The sequence below is a fragment of the Xenopus laevis genome, chromosome 5L (genome assembly GCF_017654675.1).
Source record: "Xenopus laevis strain J_2021 chromosome 5L, Xenopus_laevis_v10.1, whole genome shotgun sequence".
Taxonomy (NCBI): domain Eukaryota; kingdom Metazoa; phylum Chordata; class Amphibia; order Anura; family Pipidae; genus Xenopus; species Xenopus laevis.
The window spans coordinates 114149611-114173443 of NC_054379.1; the positions used below are offsets into that span (position 1 = coordinate 114149611).

General features: G+C 35.6%; 1 protein-coding gene across 1 annotated transcript in view; it reads left to right on the plus strand.

Moving 5' to 3' along the window:
* The window catches only part of atp13a4.L (ATPase type 13A4 L homeolog), a 65342-nt gene extending 43030 nt beyond the window's left edge, over window positions 1-22312 (plus strand). Inside the window, exons 18-30 of the mRNA XM_018263658.2 lie at window positions 1984-2108; window positions 2403-2566; window positions 5121-5243; window positions 5465-5544; window positions 8357-8399; window positions 8717-8826; window positions 10322-10418; window positions 12984-13056; window positions 15755-15935; window positions 18350-18558; window positions 18903-18991; window positions 21147-21227; window positions 21965-22312. Of these exons, the coding sequence (XP_018119147.1) occupies window positions 1984-2108; window positions 2403-2566; window positions 5121-5243; window positions 5465-5544; window positions 8357-8399; window positions 8717-8826; window positions 10322-10418; window positions 12984-13056; window positions 15755-15935; window positions 18350-18558; window positions 18903-18991; window positions 21147-21227; window positions 21965-22183 (1594 nt within the window). The 3' untranslated portion in view covers window positions 22184-22312. The remainder of the gene's footprint in view (window positions 1-1983; window positions 2109-2402; window positions 2567-5120; window positions 5244-5464; window positions 5545-8356; window positions 8400-8716; window positions 8827-10321; window positions 10419-12983; window positions 13057-15754; window positions 15936-18349; window positions 18559-18902; window positions 18992-21146; window positions 21228-21964) is intronic.
* The last annotated feature ends 1521 nt before the right edge of the window (window positions 22313-23833 follow it).

A 23833-nucleotide genomic window follows, 5' to 3' on the forward strand; every position in this document is an offset into this window, starting at 1 on the left:
TGTTCTGTATCAGGGATCATTCCGTAATTTGATCACCATACCTTAAGTCTGCTAAAAATGATTTAAACATTAAGGGGGTTATTTATTAAAGCTCAATTTTTTCTGGTCTGGCTTTTAAAGGGGAAAACTCAAATTTTTCGAGGAAAATACCTTGAATTTTTCAAGATTTATTATACCACAAAGTTGCTAAAAGTCAGAATCCAAAAAGACCAACATTTCAAGGTCTTGTAGAAGTAAATGGCAGATCTCCCATTTCAAATTTGAAGATATTGTGGTCTGCACTGGAACATTCAGGATTTTCAGGAGAAAACTCTAAAAAATCCTGCAATTTAGGAGTCAAATCCGAAAAATTCATACAATTCAAATTTTTCGTGATTTTATTGAGACTTTTCCCGAACTGAAATTGTCGAGTTATTTTATTAATAAATAAGGTAAAATTGTGGATAGGAGTTTGGTTGAGTTTGTTTTATTGAAATTAAGAGAAAAATTGAGGTTTAGTAAATAACCCCTTAAATAATACCAAAAGGATTGTGATTCCACCTATTTCAATTTAAGATAATTTAAAGACTCTATGGGAGATGACCTTCCTATAATTTTGAGCTTTCTGTAATAACAGGTTTCTGGATAAGGGATTCCATAACTGTATCAAGTACATTTGCATTTGCATTGATCTCAATGTTATTTTACCTTTAAGGGGCAGATCTATCAAAATGTGAGATAAGAACTCACCACAATTAAACATCAAACTCACTCACTTTCTATTCATTCTTATGGCATTTTTAGAATCATATTTATCAATGGAGTTCACCATATTGATAAACATTTGATAAACATGCTTTTAAAAATCCAGTAGGATTGAATAGAAAGTGGGTGAGTTAATTGTGGTGAGTTCTTATCTCAAATTTTGATAAATCTGCTTAAGGGTTATCTAATCTTACATTGTATCTTAATAAAAGTTATTGGGAACCAGGCCTGTGTATTAAACATTGGGCCAGATTCAATTAAGTGAGAAAACTTTTTCTCACTGAAATGAATCTGGCCCATTGTTACCCTGTTCTTAGACGATAGCAGCAGTATTTCAGTATTACCTGCTGAATGCAACTTATCTACAGTATGTTACTTGAACATAACATTTCATGAAAGCATTGGATTCTTAGGGGCCTATTAATTAAACCTTGAAGTTTTCTGCTAAAGCTGCTAAAAATCAGAATCCGAAAATACTCCATCGCAATCCTGTTGAGGTCATGTAGAAGTCAATGGCAGATGTCCTGAAGATGTTTATTTACGTCGTGATCTGCACTGGTTTTCATCCGATTATCTGGTGAATTAGAGTTGTTGCGGCAACAATTCAATAACGTAGAGTTTTCAGGGCATCAATTCGAAGTTGGACAATTTAAATTGTCGCACAAATTTTTCGCACTGACTTTTTCAAGAAGAATTCTTGATAAATGAGTTAAATTTGTAGATGGGAGTTAGGCTTTGTTTTAATTTAAAAAAATTAGATCAATTCAAGTTTTATAAATACCCCCTTTATGTTAAATTATCTTTTTTTAAGCCCACTAAAGATTTCATACATCGGTGTGCAGAGTATCAATTTTTTAAAAATGTACATGTTATACAAAATGTGTTTTATGGCTGGGCTTTCCTCAGATTAATGCTTCAACTTGTGTTTTTATGGAGAATTAATAGATTGACTGTGGGGTTTATCCCACTCATATTGTAACACAAGATCTGGAGTGTAACTGTGGTCTGTGCATATCACTCTTTTAATATACTTACAATCCTTACTTTACTTAATTTGTTATTATTTTACCAGGTTCTCTTTGTGTTCACATTTGGTGAGTAGGTAAAGAGGTGTTACTGAACTTCCTTTCAGAAGGTTAGAATATAAATGGTTTTGTACTTTCATTCGGGTTGATTGTAAAGTTAAATAAAGTGGAATATCAAATCAACTCATTGCTAATTGTGTATTTTCAATATTAGGGAAGAAGTGGAGTCGGATCTAATTTTCCTTGGATTACTAGTGCTGGAGAACCGATTAAAATTGGAGACCAGGCCAGTCTTGAAAGAGCTTAACCGTGCCAAGATCAGATCAGTTATGATCACAGGTATCTCTTTAATAATCAAATATTCAATTTGACATTGATGTCTTTAGCAATGACAGATTTCAAGCTAAGAAATATTGATCCGTAAGTGATATTGCAAGGTGAGGCTATGAGATAAGTGTATTGTCTTATTTATCATATATTTGATGGGCTAAAATGTAATTTACGATGCAAGAAAATGTCTACCATAATGTAAGATGTAATAAAAGCAAGATGGATGCATTTTTTACAGTCATCACGTGCACAATAACATTTTTTCGCAATACAGAAGATGAGATTCTTGTGTTTTTCTTGCAGGAGACAATCTTCAGACAGCTATCACAGTTGCTAAGAACTCTGGAATGATAAGCGAAGGCAGCAATGTAATTTTGATTGAGGCCAAGGAACCAACTGGGTCTGATCTGGCCACCATCGCATGGACATTAGTGGAAGGCATTAAACCTAAAGATTCTGACATCATGGTAGGAGTCATCAAATGCTATGAGATTCTTTTTGGTATTTAGCTGTTAAAAATTATGTGTCAATTGCATAAGAGAGTAGGGGTAATTTATGAAGTGCAGGGAAGGGTGCAAAGTGTGCAATATGTGAGCAGGCTGCACCTACTAGTACTGCACTCTGCACCTCACAGTATGCCCTATAAAGTGCTGACCGAATCAACACTAAGGAATGTGATTTTGTGCCATTCAGTAAATTCATGTAGTAGCAATCCCATAACTTTACACAGAATATCTAGTTTTACATATTTAGCACGTGTGACTACTGTGACTTAAGCACAACTCCCAAAATCTTTAGGTTTTGTAACTCATCAGCGGCTAAAGAGCTACATGTTGCAGATCCCTGTTGAAATGTATAGGCAAAGCATATCTGGCAAAGTAGCATCATATGTAAGCTTTAATAGCAACTCGTATTTCAGCTTTAAATGGCTTTAAATTAAACCCTATGTATATGATTTTATCACACACACCCCTGTAATGAACTTTGAAAACATGCAGGCAGTACTGATTGCACTGACATTACAGGTTCCTGAGATAAGTGAGTGCAAGTCAAAGCTAAGTGAGATGCTTGTTCCTGCAGCACACACAAACTATAATTAATTAGCGCTGGCTAAACAGGAAGATTAAAACAGCACAGTACAAGTATAGAGGTGTTCTGTATCAGAGATCATTTCGTAATTTGTTCACCATACCTTAAGTCTGCTAAAAATGATTTAAACATTAAGGGGGTTATTTATTAAAGCTCACATTTTTCTGGTCGGGCTTTTATAGGGGAAAACTCAAATTTTTCGAGGAAAAAACCTTACATTTTTCAAGATTTATTATACCACGAAGTTGCTAAAAGTCCAAATCCGAAAATACTCCATCTCAAACCTGTCAAAGTCTTGTAGAAGTCAATGGCAGATCTCCCTTTTTAAATTTGAAGATATCGTGGTCTGCACTGGGTTTCATATGATAATCCGGAAAATTCAGGGTTTTCGACAAATCAAAAAAAGCGAGTGAGTCGGGAGTCAAATGTGAAAAATGTCTACAATTCAAGTATTTTCACGATTTTATGGGGACTTTTCCCGAACTGAAATTTTCGAGTTATTTTATTAATAAAAAAGATACAATTGTGGATAGGCGTTTGGTCCAGTTTGTTGCATTGAAATTAAGAGAAAAATTGGAGTTTTAGTAAATAATCCCTTAAATAATCCCAAAAAGAGTGTGATGCCACCTATTTCATTTAAGATAGTTTAAAGACTCTAAGGGAGATGGCTTTCTGTAATTTGGAGCTTTCTGGATAACAGGTTTTTGGATAAGGGATTCCATACCTGTATCAAGTGCATTTCGACACAATGTTATTTTACCTTTAAGGGGCAGATGGAGTTCACCATTTAATAAATATGCTTTTAAAAATCCAGTAGGATTGACTAGAAAGTGGGTGAGTTTACTTTTGGAAAGTTCTTATCTCACATTTTGATAAATCTGCCTATGAGGGTTATCTAATCTTACATTGTATCTTGATAGAAGTTATTGGGAACCAGGCCTGTGTATATAACCTTATGCAAAATGTCTATTTTTACATATTTAGCACATGTGTAGTTTAGAAGAAGCCATTTTCCAGTGCTAGTCTTTTCTTCTGCTTATAATAATATAATGAAATGCAAATATCTGAAACCTGTGACTTTCCCCTACTGTAACTAAAGCACAACACCCAAAATCTTTAGGGTTTTATAACTCATCAGCCGCTAAAGCGCTACATGCTGCAGATCCCTGTTGAAATGTGTAGGCAAAACATATCTGGCAAAGTAGCATCATATGTAAGCTTTAACAGCAACTTGTATTTCACCTTTGATATTACTTTAAAGGGATCCTGTCATCTGAAAACATGTTTTTTTCAAAATCAGTTTATAGTGCTACTCCAGCAGAATTCTGCACTGAAATCCATTTCTCAAAAGAGCAAAGAGATTTTTTTATATTCAATTTTGAAATCTGACATGGGGCTAGACATTTTGTCGATTTCCCAGCTGCTCCAAGTCATGTGACTTGTGCCTGCACTTTAGGAGAGAAATGCTTTCTGGCAGGCTGCTGTTTTTCCTTCTCAATGTAACTGAATGTGTCTCAGTTGGACATGGGTTTTTACTAGTGAGTGTTGTTCTTAGATCTACCAGGCAGCTGTTATCTTGTGGTAGGGAGCTGCTATCTGTACTGCAGTACAGCAGTAAAGAGTGATTGAAGTTTATCAGAGCACAAGTCACATGATTTGGGACAGCTGGGAAATTGACAATATGTCTAGCCCAATGTCAGATTTCAAAATTGAATGTAAAAAAATCAGTTTGCTCTTTTGAGAAATGGATTTCAGTGCAGAATTCTGCTGGCGCAGCACTATTAACTGATTCATTATGAAAAATTGTTTTTTTCCCATGACAGTATCCCTTTAAATAATTTTTTTTTTGGGTAGCATTAGTGCGACTTGTTCTATAATGATGACATTTGTGCAGATGATGAGTAAAGTATTTCCCTTTTTTTTTATTTGTAGAATATTTGTATCAGCATGGAAGATGTATCCAAACCTGCAGATGAAAATCTTCATTACCATTTTGCAATGAATGGAAGTACCTACCAAGTTATAATTCAGCATTTCAACAATTTGTTACAAAAGGTAGCCACTCACTCATGCTCTGTATATGCTTTGACTCATTACCTGGGTGACAGCACTGATTTCTCTTTAATTCAGTCAAGATTAAAACATGTTTTTTTAATTTAATAAGAATGTATTACACATAGTTTGTAGCCTGCTGGGATAGGAGTGCCAGCAAGTCTGTGACGCTCATGATCTATTTCCAATTTGCTAAAAGGAAAATTTGTTTCTAACACCTACAGATACTAATACATGGAACAGTGTTTGCCCGAATGTCTCCAGGGCAAAAATCTAATCTTGTTGAAGAATTTCAAAAATTGGGGTAAGCTCTGCATATTTTTCATATGTTTTTCAGATTTTATTCCTGTTACTTTTATCTGCGTCAGATTTTGTTTCTAATTATTTGCATCTCCTAATTAATGCATATTGTGTAAAAGCAGGAGGGCGTATTTTTAGTAAGAATCTTTCCCCAACTTAAGGGAACAGTAAAGAAACCATTATTTGTTCATTTGAATCACATTAGCAGTATATATTGAGCTTTATTGGTACCATTAACTTGATGACTTGAAATGACCTGAAAAGTAGTGATGGGCGAATTTGCGCCGTTTCGAAATTCGCGAAACGGCGAAAAATTCACGAAATGGCGCCGGCGTCTCATTTTTGACGCCGGCGTCTCATTTTTGGAGCCGGCGCACGTTTTTTACGTTTTTCCGGAATTTTTTTGGACGCCGGCGAATTTTTGCCGCAAATTTTCGCGGGTGTTTCGCGAATTTATTCGCTGGTGGCAAATCGCGCAAATTCGTGGCGAATTTGCGCCTGCCGAATAAATTCGCCCATCACTACTGAAAAGCTATTCAGCACATTGCTTTATTCAGTGAGACATCTAGTTACAGGTACTTTATACCCTGAGGCGTGATTTTTTTTTCCTGAAAATAAATTAAGACCTGGTTGTATTTAAAGTGCATTAGTGCTGGGGAATTTTAAAATCACAGGTTTCTATGCAACCATGCTGAATGCATCTGTATGAATTACAAATAAGCTGCAGAGTACTCTCAAAAGGTGGAATCCAAAACCTACACTGTTCTATGAAAATAATGTAAATCTTCATTTTTTTCCTAAATCATAACATATATGTAGTTTTGGGTAATACATCTTATGTGGTTATGTCTTACCTTGAACTAAAGCACATGGAGAATTTGAGTTGCAGTCAGAAATATCCAAATCTAATAACTATTATTATCTTGCATTTAGTAGATCATTATCTTTACTACTGTACAATACACTTTAATTTTTTCTACAGATAAGGTTGACTTTAATATCAGTTTTATCATTTCATGTTTATTTTGCAACATTTTTTGGATTCAGGTTGTTGTTCGTGTAATGATGCATGCCATTCCAAATAACAGAAAATGGCTGAGCCTGTAGTACCTTAAGGGAGGGCACACTGCACTTTGAATTTTAGTTTGATATATTGCTGTTGTTTTTACACAATAATACATCCTCCATTACTGCTACGACATGCAATATATTTTTCATGTCAAAAAAACTGCATTGGGTTTGTGTACAGCACCTGCTGCCATTGTATATACAGGTATAGGATCCGTTATCCAGAAACCCATTATCCAGAAAGCTTCAAATTATAGACTCCATTTTATCCAAATAATCAACATTTTTTTAAAGTGATTTCCCTTTTCTCTGTAATAATAAAACAGTGGATTGCACTTGATCCAAACCAAGATATAATGAATCCTTATTGGAAGCAAAACCAGCCTATTGGGTTTATTTAATGTTTATATGAATTTCTAGTAGACATCAGGTATGAAGATCCAAATTATAGAAAAATATGTTATCTGGAAAACCCTAGGTCCCAAGCATTCTGGATAATAGGTCCCATACCTGTACATGGGTGGGAAGAAGGTGGAATGCAGGCATTGTTTAGCACGCCCTACTAAGTTACTCTTCATTCACACAAAGCTGGAGTTTGCCAGGGGATGCTAGGTGCAGGAGCCATGTACTGTACCTACCACCTGTCAAAGCTGCATTCTTCACCTTGTGCCTGTAGGAGGTACGCCCTTCATCTTATGACTGTTTTTTTTTTAAAACTGGCGTAAGATGCATAGCACAGTGTATACCTGCAAGTGCTGTAAGCGCAAATCCTCCCTCAGGCCAATTGTGCACCTCGTAGAATAAAACTACAAGCCAGGTTTCTTTATTCATGTTGGACCTAATACAGTATTTTGAGCACCACTGATTAAGGGGAATAATGTACCAAGAGGCAGTAGAAAAAGTGGCATAAACCATTGTGTTTATTGTCATCTGTCAACTGGACAACAAATCATAATGAATGTCTCTTCTCCTGTTACATTTTTGCTTAGTGCTGTGTGGGGCCTTTCCTCTTAACCTCAAGTTCCTCCTTTACCTTTCCCACAGGTAAACTTTCCTGATATTTTCTATCCTGCACATGATCAGTATCTTTTCCTTTAAACACTTCCTTTTGTTTACACATAATCTCTCTGTTCCTCTGCCGGAACTAATCAATCCACCCTACTACCTACCCTACTCAATCTTCCACTTTCTTTCTATGAGCTCAATATTGTACATTAGGTGGCAGATCTATCAAAGGTAGAGGTGAATTTTTGAACTGTAAAAATTCGAATTTAGCTATTTTTGTGTACTTCAACTAGGGAATAGTCCAAATTCTATTCAAATTTGCAAAAAATTTGAAAATTCTAATTTCGACATTTATCATGTACGGTCTCTTTAAAAATTCGACTTCAACCATTCACCATCTAAAACCGAATTGCTGTTTTAGCAATGGGGGACTCCCTAGAACCTATTTGGAGTCAATTGGTGGACTTTGAAAAATCCACGTTTTTTTTGGGAAAAACTTTGAATCGAATTTGATCAAATGCACTATTCCTTTGATTCGAACGATTCGAATTTGGTCAAATACGGACCTATTCGATCGAAAACAGAGCTATTTGACCGAAAAAAACTTTGACTTAATTTCAGTTGGTCTTTTTGAATTTTTTGAAGTTTTTTCAATTCGAAATTCGACCCTTGATAAATCTGCCCCTAGAAGTTCCAAGAACTGCACATTGTCTCAATTAATATTCTTCTTATTATTTTTTTAGTTACTCAGTTGGTATGTGCGGTGATGGTGCCAATGACTGTGGTGTAAGTACATTATTCAAATATTATATAACTTCTTGAGTTAGAAAAACTTACATCTAAATTGCTAACTTTGAAATGATTTAAATATTTTTAAATGGGTACTACCTGAAATTTTAAATTCTTGGAGAAGTAACACAGGACAATTAGGCTATTAATGACTTTTTTCCCTTTGAACATCTTGCTAGTGACTACTCCGTGCCAAAGGACATTGGGCCAATCAAATGCAGCATGCAGTATTAATTAAGTGCTTGCTACTCTATCTTAATAAACTATTCTCAGAAAAGGAATTGTTCCCTAAGCAGCTTTTTTCCTTTATTCAGGCTCTGAAAATGGCACATGTTGGAATTTCTTTATCTGAACAAGAAGCTTCTGTTTCATCACCATTTACATCAAACACCCCAAATATTGAGTGTGTTCCACATTTAATAAAGTAAGTTATGATTTCTTTTTTTATTTGAAACTCATGTTAGTTGGGTAAATGTCCCAGAAAGAGATTAACGCTCATGGTAAAGGATGCCATATTTCTTTTTACTATATCTGGCCAGACACAAAGTACAGTATATTGCTAAAAGCATCCATACACATTCCTAGCTAAAAGTAATTGGACAGTCAAAACATTCTGTGAAAGCAATGTCAGTACAAGAACCATTCATGGGGATTATTGGGTTTTTATAGGTTATCATCGGCAGACAAATATAATATCATTATGTACAATGTCAGGTCTAATGGTCTAAAGATTGTTTTACATGGTTGTGGTTAAGATTCCTGTTACCACTGATTGCAAACTTAAAGGCTAGATAATACAATGACAATCTTCACAATGGCATTCTTCCTACATTGTGACAACAGTTTGTGGAAGTCTCTTTACTGTTTCTGCACAATAATGCCCCATGTACAAAATGAGGACTGTACAGAATAGGTTTCCTGAGATGGGAGTAGAACATGGACTACCAGTCCTGATCGCCAACAGCAGTGCCCAACCTCACAAATCCTACCAACAATTTTACAAAATGTGGTGGAAAGCCTTCCCAGAAGAGAAGAAACCATTACATTGCAAAAGAAGGACCAGCTTTATATTAATACCTATGGTTTGATGATAACATGTTGGAGAGGCATGTGCCCAGATAGTTTTGCCCATATATTGTATGAGTAAATGTCAGAAGTGAACACAAACTGCCTACATAAAATTAGATGTGGTAGTCCATTGAGCAGACCTGATGGAATGATCTAATAAGAAAGCACAGATTACTTAGCAGATAACATATACTTTCTGTAGAAAACAGTGGGATTGTATACAGTATCTGTTGTTTACTGTGTAACCTGTGCCTTTTCTCCTTTTTCACTTTGAAACTGCTGCCCCCATGGCTACAAACAAACACACCAGTTTTGCCAGTGCAGAGCAACCAGAACTACAATACATTATATTTGAATTACTTTAAAACCTTTTAATTTTTTTGTTACTGTTCATTTAAAAAACAATAATATGTTCATGATAGCTATGGGGAATAAAACAAGAGAAAAAAATACTCATCTATTGCTCAATAATTCTTATTAGGCAAATACAGGCACAGTTAAACCCTGAAGGTATAGTTAAAGTAAAAAGATCATTTGGCAGGAGGCACAGGAAAGGGTGGCGTGATATAGATATGAGTGCAGTCTGCACACTTAATCGGGTCGAAATTATTTAATAATATCAAGTTTTAATGGGAAACAAAATTAGTTTAGCACTGTCTATGAATCATGTTATTGTGATAAGCCATGGAGCATTTATAAACTTATATTTATAATCTTAATTATTGTCTCAATATTCTACAGTTTTAGGAGGTAATTATAAATAGGATATATATTTCTTTTCAACAGGATTGTTTTTTTAATATTTGTGTTTACACAGAGCAGTTCTTGATTTTATTTCACATTTTTCCTAGGGAAGGAAGAGCTGCTTTGGTCACGTCATTCTGTGTATTCAAATACATGGCTCTTTATAGTATGATTCAGTACATAGGAGTTCTACTGCTCTACTGGGTAAGTTTCTGCCTCTAGCCTCTGCTATTAAACCTTATTTATTTTTCTTCTGTATTCCTATAGCAATATTAAGAGGTGAAAAAATAAGGATTTTGCTTTGTTTTCCTTGCTTCTAAAAAGTTATTGATAAGACTCCATTATTTATCATAGATCTATAGATCATAGATCTATTTATCTCTAAAACTGTACCTGTTCTGTTCCATAATGTGCCTGTAGTGCAATATGCCCTCACAAAGTTCCATATGGGAAATGGTCAGCAAATGTGAGCTATGGAAGCAAAAGGAGCAACCCCATAAGTCTGTACAAAAAAATGATGTAAAACAACATGTTTTTCCCTGTGCTAAGGACAATTAGGCAAGAATTGTTTTTATTACTCTAGGCCCTGTAAATACAGAAATCATTTTTAAAATGTTTAAATATTTGATTAAAATGAAGTCTATATATTGCATACAACAGCTCATATGTAAAACGCTGCTTCATGTAAATAAACAATTTTTATAATAATATACTTTTTAGTAGGATGTGTCATTGAGTAATCCTAGAAAATTGCTATTTCAAAAAAATAAGGGCCGCCCCCTGGGATCATAGGATTCGTGGTGCACACAAACAAACCATACATGTTAGATCACATGAGCCAATTAACAGGCAGAGTTCTGTCTTTTGCTTCCATACTTCTTTCTGTTATAGTTAGGGGCCGATTCACTAAATTCGAGTGAAGGATTCTAAGTAAAAAAACTTCGAATTTCAAAGTATTTTTTGGGCTACTTCGACCATCGAATGGGCTACTTCGACCTTTGACTACGACTTCGAATCAAAGGATTCGAACTAAAAATTGTTCGACTATTCGACCATTCGATAGTCGAAGTACTGTCTCTTTAAAAAAAACTTCGACCCCCTACTTCGGCAGCTAAAAGCTACCGAAGTCAATGTTAGCCTATGGGGAAGGTCCCCATAGGCTTTCCTAAGTTTTTTTGATCGAAGGATATTCCTTCGATCGTTGGATTAAAATCCTTCGAATCGTTCGATTCGAAGGATTTAATCGTTCGATCGAAGGAATAATCCTTCGATCGTACGATCGCAGTATTTGCGCTAAATCCTTCGACTTCGATATTCGAAGTCGAAGGATTTTAATTCCTAGTCGAATATCGAGGGTTAATTAACCCTCAATATTCAACCCTTAGTGAATCAGCCCCCCAGAGTTGTAGTATTTCTGGTCAGGTGATCTCTGAGGTAGCACACAGACCATCAAGAAATGGTGGTTCAAGGCAAGAGATGTAAAAAGACAATATTTACTTAAATATATGTAACAGTTTGGTAAGAATCTTTAATATTCCACTTAATATAATATAAACTATATAAACTTAATATAATATAACTATCAAATAGTTCAACGGGTTGTTCACCTTTAAATTAACTTTTAGTATGATGTAGAGAGTGATATTCTGAGACAATTTGCAATTGGTTTTCATTTTTTATTATTTGTGGGTTTTGAGTTATTTAGCTTTTTATCCAGCAGCTCTACAGTTTGCAATTTTAAAAAAGTAGCAATAACAATACATTTGTAACCTTAAAGAGCATTTGTTTTTAGATGTCGTCAGTGACCCCCATTTGAAAACTGGGAAGAGTCAGAAGAAGAAGGCACATAATTGAAAACCAATTGAAAAGTTGCTTAGAAATGGTCATCCTACAACATATTAAATGTTGCCCTTTAAAAAAGTTTAAAAAAGTATTTAACAGTAACAACTTTTAAACATGATCCCTCATTAAAATATGAAAAGACACCAGTGTTTTGTCTTTTTTTTTTATGATTTTTTGGGGATACAGCATATGATGTCACTGACATAATAATGTTGAGGATGTAGCAGGTAGATCCTGATGAAACAGATTCTGGTGAAAAGGGTAACGGATTAGAAAGTTCACACTTTGATAGATTTGCGGAGTTTGCCTGAACGAAAATTCATCTGGCGAAACCCTTCAGTAAATGTGCCCCTTTGTGATATGGCCTTCCCATAATTTGGAGCTTTCTGGGTAATGGGTTTATGGATAATGAATCCCATACTTCTATATATAAATGTGTGTCTGAAATGCAACTGTATTCCTATGTGTTAACAATTTTTCCTTTCACTGTAAAACCACAAAATAATTAGCAACCCATTCCACCAGTGAGGAGAAAAAAAATACAATAAACTCATTGGGTCTAATCTAATCTTGAATCTAATGAAGAATATTACACTGAGAAATGCAAATTTTTGTTCTTATTTATGCACATTTTATTCCATTTATGACTTTTATAAAATTTTTCCAATTAGTAATGAATGGACTAGCGCACCTGAAATAATTAATGTAAATGCTTGATTGCTATCGGTCACTTGAATAAGCCTTGAATGCTCTCTAGAGAAGTTGGTGACATTTAGGCAGTTTTAGGGAAATTTACTCCATTTCCTATAATTTTGTAAATGGTGGATTTCAGATTCTACACTGATTCTAATCAGTTATGAACATATTTACAGTTAGGAATAAATCTCTTTATCTCAGTCTGATAGATTTAATGTTTTCATTTTTCAGCAACAGACAACATATGCCAATTATCAGTTTCTCTTCCAGGATCTGGCTATAACCACTGTAATCAGTGTTACAAGTAAGTATAATGAAATGCATATGACACCTACAGACCTAAGTGGTCTTTCCATAATTTAAGTCTACTAAAAAATAATTTAAACAAGATATAAACCAAATAGGATTCTTTTACCTCCAGTAGGGATTAATTGTATTTTAGCTGGGAACCAGTACAAGATACTATTTTATTATTACAGATTTTCTAGTAGACTTAAGGTGTAAATATCCAAATTATGGAAAGATTTCTCGTTTAAACTTTTTTATTGTATTTTCAAAAGGTAAATAGCATAATTTAAAGTAGAGAAACCTACATTGTATTGTATGCTTGTTATTACAAAATGGGTATACAAATATCATTATTCCATGAGTTTGTTAATCAACATCAGTCACTTTTAACAAGGTTTCTTTATATCAGTATAACACAATAAAATTTGAAAATATACAAATGGGGGGTAGGAGACAGAATAGAAAGAAAGAGGGGAAGGGGAAAGAGTAAGAAACATTTGTGAAGGGGAATTGAGGGGGGAGAGAGAGCTTCATTATCATGTCATTTGCGACAGTTAGGAGGTAGCTTCCATTGATGCAGGTATTGGTATTGGGGAGAAAGAAGGAGGAGGGGGTGAGTCTCTTTTTTGTCTTCTTGCTCTTGAGTTGCTAGGTAAGTTCTCCTCTGAGAGAGTTTTCTGCCCACCATTTAGTATATCTGAAGGGGGCTAGTAATTTTTGTTGTTTTTGTCCTTCCAATGTGTCTAGGTATTTGCTCCAAATATCAAAGAAAAGTGAGCCTTTGAGCTCCTTCTCTTGTAAAGCCAAGACCCATTGGAGTTGCATTGTGTACAGTAATTTGCGTTCCCATAATTGTTTTGGAGGTGGTTGTGTGTTAGTCCAATATTCCAAGATGGTCTTAACTGTGGTTAGTACCATTATATCTGCAAGTCTGATGTTTCCTTTGATGGTGTTGTCAGTGGGTGCTGGATATAATCCCAAAAGTATTTGTGGGTTTGTCCGAGTTATTGTGATGTCGCACCAACTTGCGATATGTGATAGAAATGTACTCCGTAGAGCATTTAATTTAGTACATGACCACAGTGCATGTTCTAAAGTGGCGTCAGCGTGATTGCACTTTGCGCATTTGGGTGTCTGTGTTAGGCCGATTTTGTGTGCTATTTTGTGTGACACATATGCTCTATGGAGTAGTCTAAGGGCCACATCTTGGAAGTATACTGCTGATAAGGCTTTTGTGCGTTTCATATATGCTGTTGTAATTTGGGTTATTGTTGTGTTTGGTATGACATTTGGCCATCTCGATATTCCTTCTGTACGTAAGTTGTAGTCTATATTTGGTCTAATGATAGCATATACTCCAGATGTTGTAAGAAGCCATCCCTTATTTGCCTTTATTAAGACATCCAATGGATTATTTGTTAATTGTGCTTTTATACCCCGAATCCCTAACTCTGCATAGCTTTTGACTTGCAGTTATGCAAAGATATGGCTGTTAGGGAGGCCATATTTGGATTGTAATTCTGGGAATTTATATATTGTGCTCGTGTTGGGGTTAAGGAGTGAACCAATCATGGTTAAATGGAAAGATATCTTATCCGGAAAACCCCAGGACCCGAGCATTCTGGATAACAGGCCAGAATGCTCACCAACATATTGCGCAGTGCTGTAAAATAAATGTGTTTATAAAAGAAATCACATGAATTGCATACAAAGAAGATACAGAGTTACATGCGTAATGACCAGTACCGGTACAAAAGGTGAGGCAGACCCTGTGCAAAAGAGCTTACAATCTATTGGTTCTGTTATCCAGAAACCCACAAGTCCCAAGCATTCTGGATAACATTCTGGATAACCAGTTCCATAACTGTACTGAAAGTATTCAGACACTGACTTCATGTTTTAACATCTCAGTCTGAAGTTAAGCCAATAAGGGGGTTATTTACTAAACTCAGAATGCAAAAATCACAAAAAAATCGTGATTTTTTTATATAAAATCAGACTTATTAAAAATCAGAAATTTATTAAACCCCGAGGATGGAAAAGTCTGAATCTGAAAATCCGGCATCTCAGACCTGTCGCTAATTTATTAGCACGCGGCAATTGCGCAAACTGTTATTGAAACTGTTATTTCATCTATTTGACTGAACGAAATTATTATTTTATAAAATAATAAAGAGATCTGAAACAGATATTTCTAGCATATTTGGGAGGTTATCTACTACAGCTCGATTTTTTTTTCTGGTCAGGCTTTTTGGGACCAAAACTGTTGGAAAAAAAACTCAAATTCTTCCAGATTTATTATACCCGATGCTGCAAAAAGCCCAAATCTGAAAATCAGCCATCTCAAACCTGTCGAGGTCATGTATGTCCCTATCCAAATTTGAAAATATTGTGGCTTGCACTGGGTTTAGCCCGATAATCAGCAAAAATTGTGGTTTTCGGCAATAACTCATAAATCATACGATTTGGGTTTTCGCTCGATTTTATATTTTTTTCCCAATCCGGTTTTTTAGAGTTATTTTAATTATAAATAAGGCAAAATCGTGGATGGGAGTTTGGTTGAGCTTTTTTGTTTAAAAAAAAATGACATAAAATCGGATTTTAGTAAATAACCCCCTTGTTGTTACCTGATTTTCTGGCATAGATGTTTTACTCCAATTTTGTCATTGCCCTTAGAGCTGCCCAAACTTTACATTGTGTCTGTTTTATTTCAGTGAGTTTGAACCATGCATATCCCAAGCTTTCTTCATATAAGCCACCAGCCCAACTCATCTCTCCTCCTCTGCTGCTTTCTGTGTTGATTAATATCATCCTGAGTCTAATTCTACAAATATGTGGCTTTATCATCGTTCAGAAACAGCAATGGTACATGTCTGGCCTCAGCTCCATTTATAGGTAAGCCAAAGTAGGCAAGCAACCATTTATTTCAGCTATATAAAATGCAGTTAATTAGTAGGCAAAATTACAGTTTACTAGTATGCAAAAAGGTTCCATTTAGTAATAAGTCAAATCAACTGGACTAGATATGTCATGACCTGGATGAATGAGAGCCTTCACAGACAAAATTACTTTCTAGTATGGCTACACCAAAATAAATTGGATAAACATAATAAATTTCTATCATTAGCTGAGGTTAGCAATGCCATAAATGCCTAACCTTCCTAGCAGTGTTGTTATAAATCACTTGCTATTGACATATAGCTAGTGATGGGCGAATCAGACCCGTTTCGCTTCACCAAAAATTCTCGACCACAGAAAATTTGCCAAAATGCACCCGTTTCGCTTCACCAAAAATTCTCGAACCACGGAAAATTTGCCAAAATACATTAAAGTCTAAGGGTGTCATTTTTGTTCTCCCATTGGAGTCTATGGGCATCATTTTTGCGCCGAAAAATTTCACTCATCACGTAAAGGAAACCCCTGGGCTTATCCGAAAGCCATCCTATGATGGATGATTATTTTACTGAAAAATCCTATAAAGAGCAATACACAGAGTTTTGATATGATCTGGAAGGACAATGAGAGTGTGTTGCCATAGTGTAATGCTAAAACTAAAAAAAAAAGAAAGGAGCTCAAAAATAATCTCAATGTCACATTCCTGTTAGAGGTCTCTAGAAAATATAGGCGTGCTGGTTCCAGTAGTAATAAGGATTATTTATTATGGTATGCTGTAGAAGAAAATAGGCTATGCATATAAAAAGACTGTCAGTACCATATCACACTTGCAATGTGTAAATCAGAGTCTTGATTTCAGAAAAGTATAAATGAATTAAAATGTAACCTTCAGTATAAACGATTAAAACCCTGGATTTGTAATAGTTTTTTTCAAAAATGTTTCTATTAAACTCTAGGGGGCACATTTACTTAGGGTCGAATATCGAAGTTGAAGGATTTTTCGCAATTCATTCTTTTTCGATTTTAATCCATCGATCGAACGAAATTCCTTCGATAAAAAAAGCTTAGAAAGCCTATGGGGACCTTCGGTAGGTTTTAGGTGGCGAAGTAGGGGGCCGAAGTTTTTTTTAAAGAGACAGTACTTAGACTATCGAATGGTTGAGTAGTCGAACGATTTTTAGTTCGATTCTTTCGAGTCGTAGTTGAAGGTTGAAGTAGCCAATTCGATGGTCGAAGTAGCCAAAAAAACATTCGAAATTCAAAGTATTTTTTATTCTATTCCTTCACTCGAGCTTAGAAAATGTGCCCCTAGGTGTTTTTAATCCATCTGTTGTATTTAAAGGGAATGTAAAGGCAAAAACATAAAATCGCATTTTTACTTTCTTTAATGAAAAATAAATCTATCTCCAATATACTTTAATTTAAAAAAGTCTACAATTTTTATAAGAAACCTGACTGTTTGCAGTGAAATTCCCACTTAATTTACTTGCTCTGACTGCTGCAGATAGGAAACATCAGATGGTCCCTAACTGCTCCGCAGGGAAACGATCATACTTTCAAACAGCAGGGGGAAGGGACTTCCCAGAACTCAAGCAACTTTGTTTCTTTCCCTGTAGAGCAGCCGACGACTGTGTAGAGATTTTTATCCACAGACCCAGTGCAGTCTGCATATTCTGTTTATTAATCAGTCTTGTTGTATCGGCTTCTATGGCAGATATTATTTGACTTGAGCTGTTTTGATAATTTATGATGATCTCTAAGCTTAACCTCCCAACTGAAACCAAGACCAAACTGAGCATGTGCGTAGTCTTGGTCTTGCAAAGATTTTTAACAAAGTTACAAGACCCTCTGAGGCCAAGTTTGAAAGCATAATCATTTGTTTTATTAGGCTGTTTATATTTAGCATACAAAAGTATACAAATGAGGTGTGTGGTATTTGGGCATCATAATGGTCACACCCTAGCTTGCGCATTGTTTTGAGAACAATCTAGGAAGCAGAAACAAGTACAAGATGCAGCAGGGCCTAATACAGGACTGAGTTGTGCCCACATTGCTGCACTTTGCACAGGTTTCAACACAAGGTGCAATGGGCAGACAGAAGTGCTCCAAGAATGGGTCCCAGCGGGTGAATTATGTGCCCCTTTAGGCTCCAGCACTTGCCTCCATGGAAATAATGAATGAAGCCTTCGGAATATACATTTTGCTTCACATATAGGGGATTTTGTGCATACATTTTGTTGCTACTTATAAGCAGTTGGCTTTGTACTTTTTGTGTTGTGAATGCTCTAATAGTCAGAATACATGCAGGTTTAACCTTGTGAAGCTTATATATCCTGAATAGCTGCAAATGTAATTATTACTACTGAAAAGTACTTTTTATAGCTCCTGAGACTAATGGACCTTTCTCTCCACAGTGCCTGTGTCCCAACCAATGTGAGCGAAACAAATAGTCTGCTCATAAACAACAATATTAACCTAACGGCTACTGTCAATTCAGCTGAAATCAGTGAATTCCAAACCTATGAAAACACCACAATTTGGCTGCTAGCCACTTTAAATTGTCTCATTGTTGCACTTGTAGTCTCAAAAGGAAAGCCATTCAGACAGCCTATATATACCAACTGTAAGTATCATGACATTTTTCAGTTCAGCTTTTGCAAACTAAACTATTTTTAAGGTGATTTACCACCATTTTGTTAAAGAGATAGTTCAAAAGAAAATCAACTTTTAGTACGGTATGTTGTAGACATCGGCATCCTAAAACTATTTGCCATTAGTCTTTCCTTTTTGGTTCTTTTTTTAATTATTTACATTATCCAGTTTGAAATTTGCATTTTAATATTGTTTATCGGCCTATAAATCATCTAGTTGCTTAGTCTTCATTACTTTGTACATATTACAGTGCTCAGAACTATTTTATTTAAAATCTGTTAAACTGTGCCTAAAGACAAGGCTTTTCTTTTTCAGACATATTTATAATTGTGATCACCATCCAGTTTGCAGTTTGTCTATTTCTTTTGTTTGTGGATATTCATAATCTTTACAAGGCTTTGGATGTGAGTATTATAATCCCTGTCTTGCAAATGTCTTTAAATAAGTCTGATACAAAACAAGAAAACATAAATAATATTTTCATAAAGGTCCCATCTTTCTTTTTTTTTTTTGCAAGTTTCCATCATCGTTGAGGTATTCTAAATCATTTGTTAGCTAAAATTTTGCATAAAAAGCAATGTTATCATATGTTTTAATGAAAATATTTCAGTGGTTTAAAATGCATTTGTAAATGTCTTTTTTAATGACAAACTGTATTTTCTACTGTCCTCTAAACAAGGCAGCAGAAATCAGTTTTCCTCCAATTCTCATATTCAACTAACTTCTGCTACATTGTTTCAGGATTTATACACCCAGACACATAGGGGCAAATTCACTAACCTCCGAAAATTTGGCAGAGATGGCTTCGCTCACAGCGCAACACTTTGCCAGGTGTAGATTGACCAGGACAACGCTAATTCACTAAAATCCGAAGTTGCGTCCAAGGCGCTGAACAATGGCGAAGTTGCATTAGCGTTACTGCGCCAAGCGAATCGTAGTTGCGCTAGCGTTGGCTAATTTGCATATGGCGGGAAGCAGTGGCGTAACTAGATATTACTGGGCCCCACAGCAAATTATTTTTCAGGCCCCCAAAATGTTTAGAGGTTGACTTGTTTCTCCAATATTTATTGAAATTGTTTATGAATTAGGGCCTCATGGGGCACCTATACCTCCTGGGCCCCCCTGCAGCCGTAGGGTCTGCTTCCTCTTTAGTTACGCCCCTGGCGGGAAGTTAAAGTTGAATTCATGTATATGTTGCAGCCAATACATTACACTACACAAGCCCAGGGAACCTTAATGAAATAAAATAAAGTTGTTATATTGCCCTACACATGAGCTAAGTGTATAGTTTATGTGCCATATGTTAGGAAAAGTAGGGGGGAAGCCAGTTACCCCAAAAAAATTACGCTATTTTTCAGCCTATCACCCTGAAAAAGGAAAAGACGCTAGCGTTTTTGAAAAAAATTTCAACTATTTTTTGAGGAAGTCCTATTTACTCTATTGCACTTCGCCTGGTCTGAGGTAGCGAAGGCAAGTCTGGCACAAGAGGTAACGTTCAGTAAAATCCACATCTTAGTGAATTTGCGTAGTTACGTCCATTCGCCAGAGTGCAAATTCGCCAGGCGTTAGGGAGTGAAGTACTGCTAGAGTCTATCTCCTTCGCTAGTGAAGTTATGCCAGCGACCGGCGAAGTACTGAAATGAAGACACGCTGGCAAATTTTAACCCGCATTAGTCACTTCGCCCTTTAGTAAATTTGCCCCATAGTACTTTCAATAGTAAACACATATAAATACAAGTTAAAACCCCATGCATTTATTTAAATTAATATTGCAGGTTTCTTAGAATTGCTTTTTTTTCTTTTCATTTCAACTGACTTTCCCTTTAACTATGAAGTTGTAGAGACTGTGGTGTTGCATTCATTCCTTGTGTCTTCAAGATAAGTTCATTTTAATTGTCCCTCAGATAAAAAAATAAATAAATCTCTTTTTGTCTGAGTGCCTTTCCTTGTTTTGTACCTCTCAGTGTGTATCTGAGTACAGCCCAACTTGATTGTGGCAAACAAGGATATAATTGTAATTGAGTATGTAGCCAATGATACTAGACTTCAGCTGCCAAAAAATGGTCTGGTACAATAGGCATAGAAGACCCATTTTAGTTACAGTAGGCCACTAGGCAGGCTAATTTGGAAACACGTGGTTGGCCAACTAGCTAAAAAAAAGAATACATATCCTTAGGAACAATCATCTGAATTTTTTTTGTATAGATTGAACGTATGCTTAATTCTATGTTCAACAGTGTAATTCTTGCTTAAATAGCATTTACACGATACGTTGGCCCGCACACATAATGGTGCTAAACCAGTTTGGCTAGTACTGTACATACATATGTATTGGCCAACAAAGCTACCATTGTACAACAATGCCTGAAAAAGGAACAACCAACTCCGATGGAAATTATGGATTTTTATTGATAGCTTTACTGTCCCTTTATTTGTTCTAAATTAGGTAAATATTCACTAAGCAAACTTACATTCTCCTTGTGTGCACTCACAGTATAAGATGCATCATTGCAATGCAATACCAAGAGCTGATTTTGATTCTTTCCTTGTTATACTCAGCTGGTCTGCACTCCTCTCATATGGAGGGGAGCTCTTCTAATCATGCTGCTTATCGCATTCGCAGTGTCTTACATTGCAGAGGTAAGTATTTCTGCATGGGCATAAATTGTCATAATTAATATATAATATGTTATAATTATACATAATAAGTTATCTAAAGGAACAAAGGAAGGCCACACATTCACCATGCCTTAGAATAAAAGAAGAATTGGAGGAGAATGAATGTAGCAATGATGCTAAAAAAATCCAATTGCCTTGAGAAAGCTTAAGTGAGACGCGTGTTGGCAGAACCTTTATTTTTTTTTTAACTTTAAGTTGATTTACAGGGGTTGGATTTTTTTTTAATTTGTTGAATTTATATTGGGACACTGCAGGGTTAATTTACTTCTATTTCTGTTCAATCTACTATATTTAATAGTAATTAAATTAAGCCACCAAGAGAATCTTCCATTTTTGTGAATCATGTCCCTTTAAAAGTCACATTTCATTCATATTTGTTAATATGTGTGATTTCTGTATGGTATATTATGATAAAGTACTGTGCCGTCTACAGGTAGTGCATGATTAAAGTATAACAATTATAATGAACAGGAAAGGTGCAAATTCCACACTTTATATATATATAGAGAGAGAGAGAGAGAGAGAGAGAGAGAGAGAGAGAGAGAGAGAGAGAGAGAGAGAGAGAGAGAGAGAGAGAGAGAGAGAGAGAGAGAGAGAGAGAGAGAGAGAGAGAGAAAACAAAAGCAGGACGTAACCGATAAGCAAACTAATACTTTTATTTATTTTATTGTACCATGAATGTGAATTTTATTTTCCAGGAAGCTATCATTGAAAATAGATCACTCTGGAATGCAATGAAAAAAATCTTCCATTATAAATCCAAAAGTCCTTACAAGAGGCTACAGCGCTTGCTAAAGAAAGATGCAGAGTGGCCTCCACTCAACAGAAAGGACTTTGCTGCCCAAGGGAATGCTGCTTTAAATGGAGAAAGGGGATACTATGTCAATCCAACTTTTGAAAGCAATGAACACAGTTGACGTGGCTAAACAGAAAATGTGTATTTTTGATAAGTCAGCTTTGTTTGAAAATATATGTGTGTTCTATATGTGGGACTGTGATTTTAGATTTTGATAAATTTTATACTGTAATAAATTTTATTAAGCGTATTATGCAGCCTAGTGTTTTTTAATTTCTCTTAAACTTTTGCTTGAATTTAGGAACTACAGGAATTTCATATCCAACAAATATCAATCTTAGGGGCAAATTCATTAACCTCCGAAAATTCGCCTGGCGTAGATTCTCCAGGACAACGTTAAATCACTAAAATCCAAAGTTGCGTCCAGGGCGCCAAACACTGCCGAAGTTGCACTAGCTTTACTGTGCCAAGCGAAGTGAAGTTACGCTAGCGTTGCCTAATTTGCATACGGTGGGAAGTCAAAGTTGAATGGACATATATGTTGCAGCAAATACATTACACTACATAAGCAGGAAATGTAGGGGGAAGCCGGTTACCCCCCAAAAAAATTACTCTATTTTTCAGCCTATCACCCTGAAAAGGGAAAAGACACTAATGTTTTTTGGGACTTTTTTTTATTTTTTGAGGAACTCCTATCTACTACTGCACTTCGCCTGGTCTGAGGTGGTGAAGGCAAGTCTGGCGCAAGAGGTAACGTTCAGTAAAATCCGCATCTTAGTGAATTGGCGTAGTTACGTCCATTCACCAGAGTGCAAATTCGTCAGGCGTTAGGGAGCGAAGTACTGCTATAGTCGCTAGCGAAGTTACGCCTGCGCCCATTAGTAAATCGGCGAAGTACCATAATGACGTCACACTGGCGAATTTTCGCCCGTGTTAGTCACTTCACTCTTTAGTAAATTTGCCCCTTAAAATGCAAGTCAACCCCAAAATAAAAATCTACTTAATAAAAGAAAACATAATTCTAAACAACTTTTAAAGTTATTTATAAAAAACAATTGCTATTGAAAGCAGCATTTGCTTAACTCCTGGTTGTTACTTTTTAAACACTGTTGCAAAAGTCTTAGGTGGTTATTTATGAAAGTCTGAAATGATCTCAATATGTTCTGCTGCAAAATCCGATCAAATCCGCTCGGGTTTTTTTGCGCTTATTTATTATTACATTTTCCTGAAAATTTGCATACGGGAGAAAATCCGATTTTCTAAATGTTTTGGGATTTTTCACCAGATTTGCACATATATTTTTTTTCCATCCGATTTTCCAGATTTTTTTGGATTTTTCAGTTTAGACAGGTCTGCTTGTTTTACATAGGTTTACAGCTGCTTGTCTTACATTGTATAAACAGTCTGAGCCAACAGGGAAGAGAATAGAAAGGGACAAACACTGCTTTCAATAGCAATACATAACTGTATATTTTGCTTAAAAACCATAGGAAATTTGTAATGAATGTATATTGCAAATTTCCTTAGAATTATTTTTTCTTTTACTAGGCAAAACAAATTTTTTGAGTTGTCATTTCTTTTAAAGCATGTTTTCATATGCTCAGGCCTATGTCCAGGGCTTGGGTTAGGATTCCTTTCGGGTCATTAAATTTGTTTTTCCCAGAGCTGTCTCAGTGGCCAGTGTCTTATCTGATGATATTATTATAACAATGGAGATTACTTTTTGGGTTGGGCTGCTCTTCATGTTGGTTCACTGTGGGTTTTGCCAGCC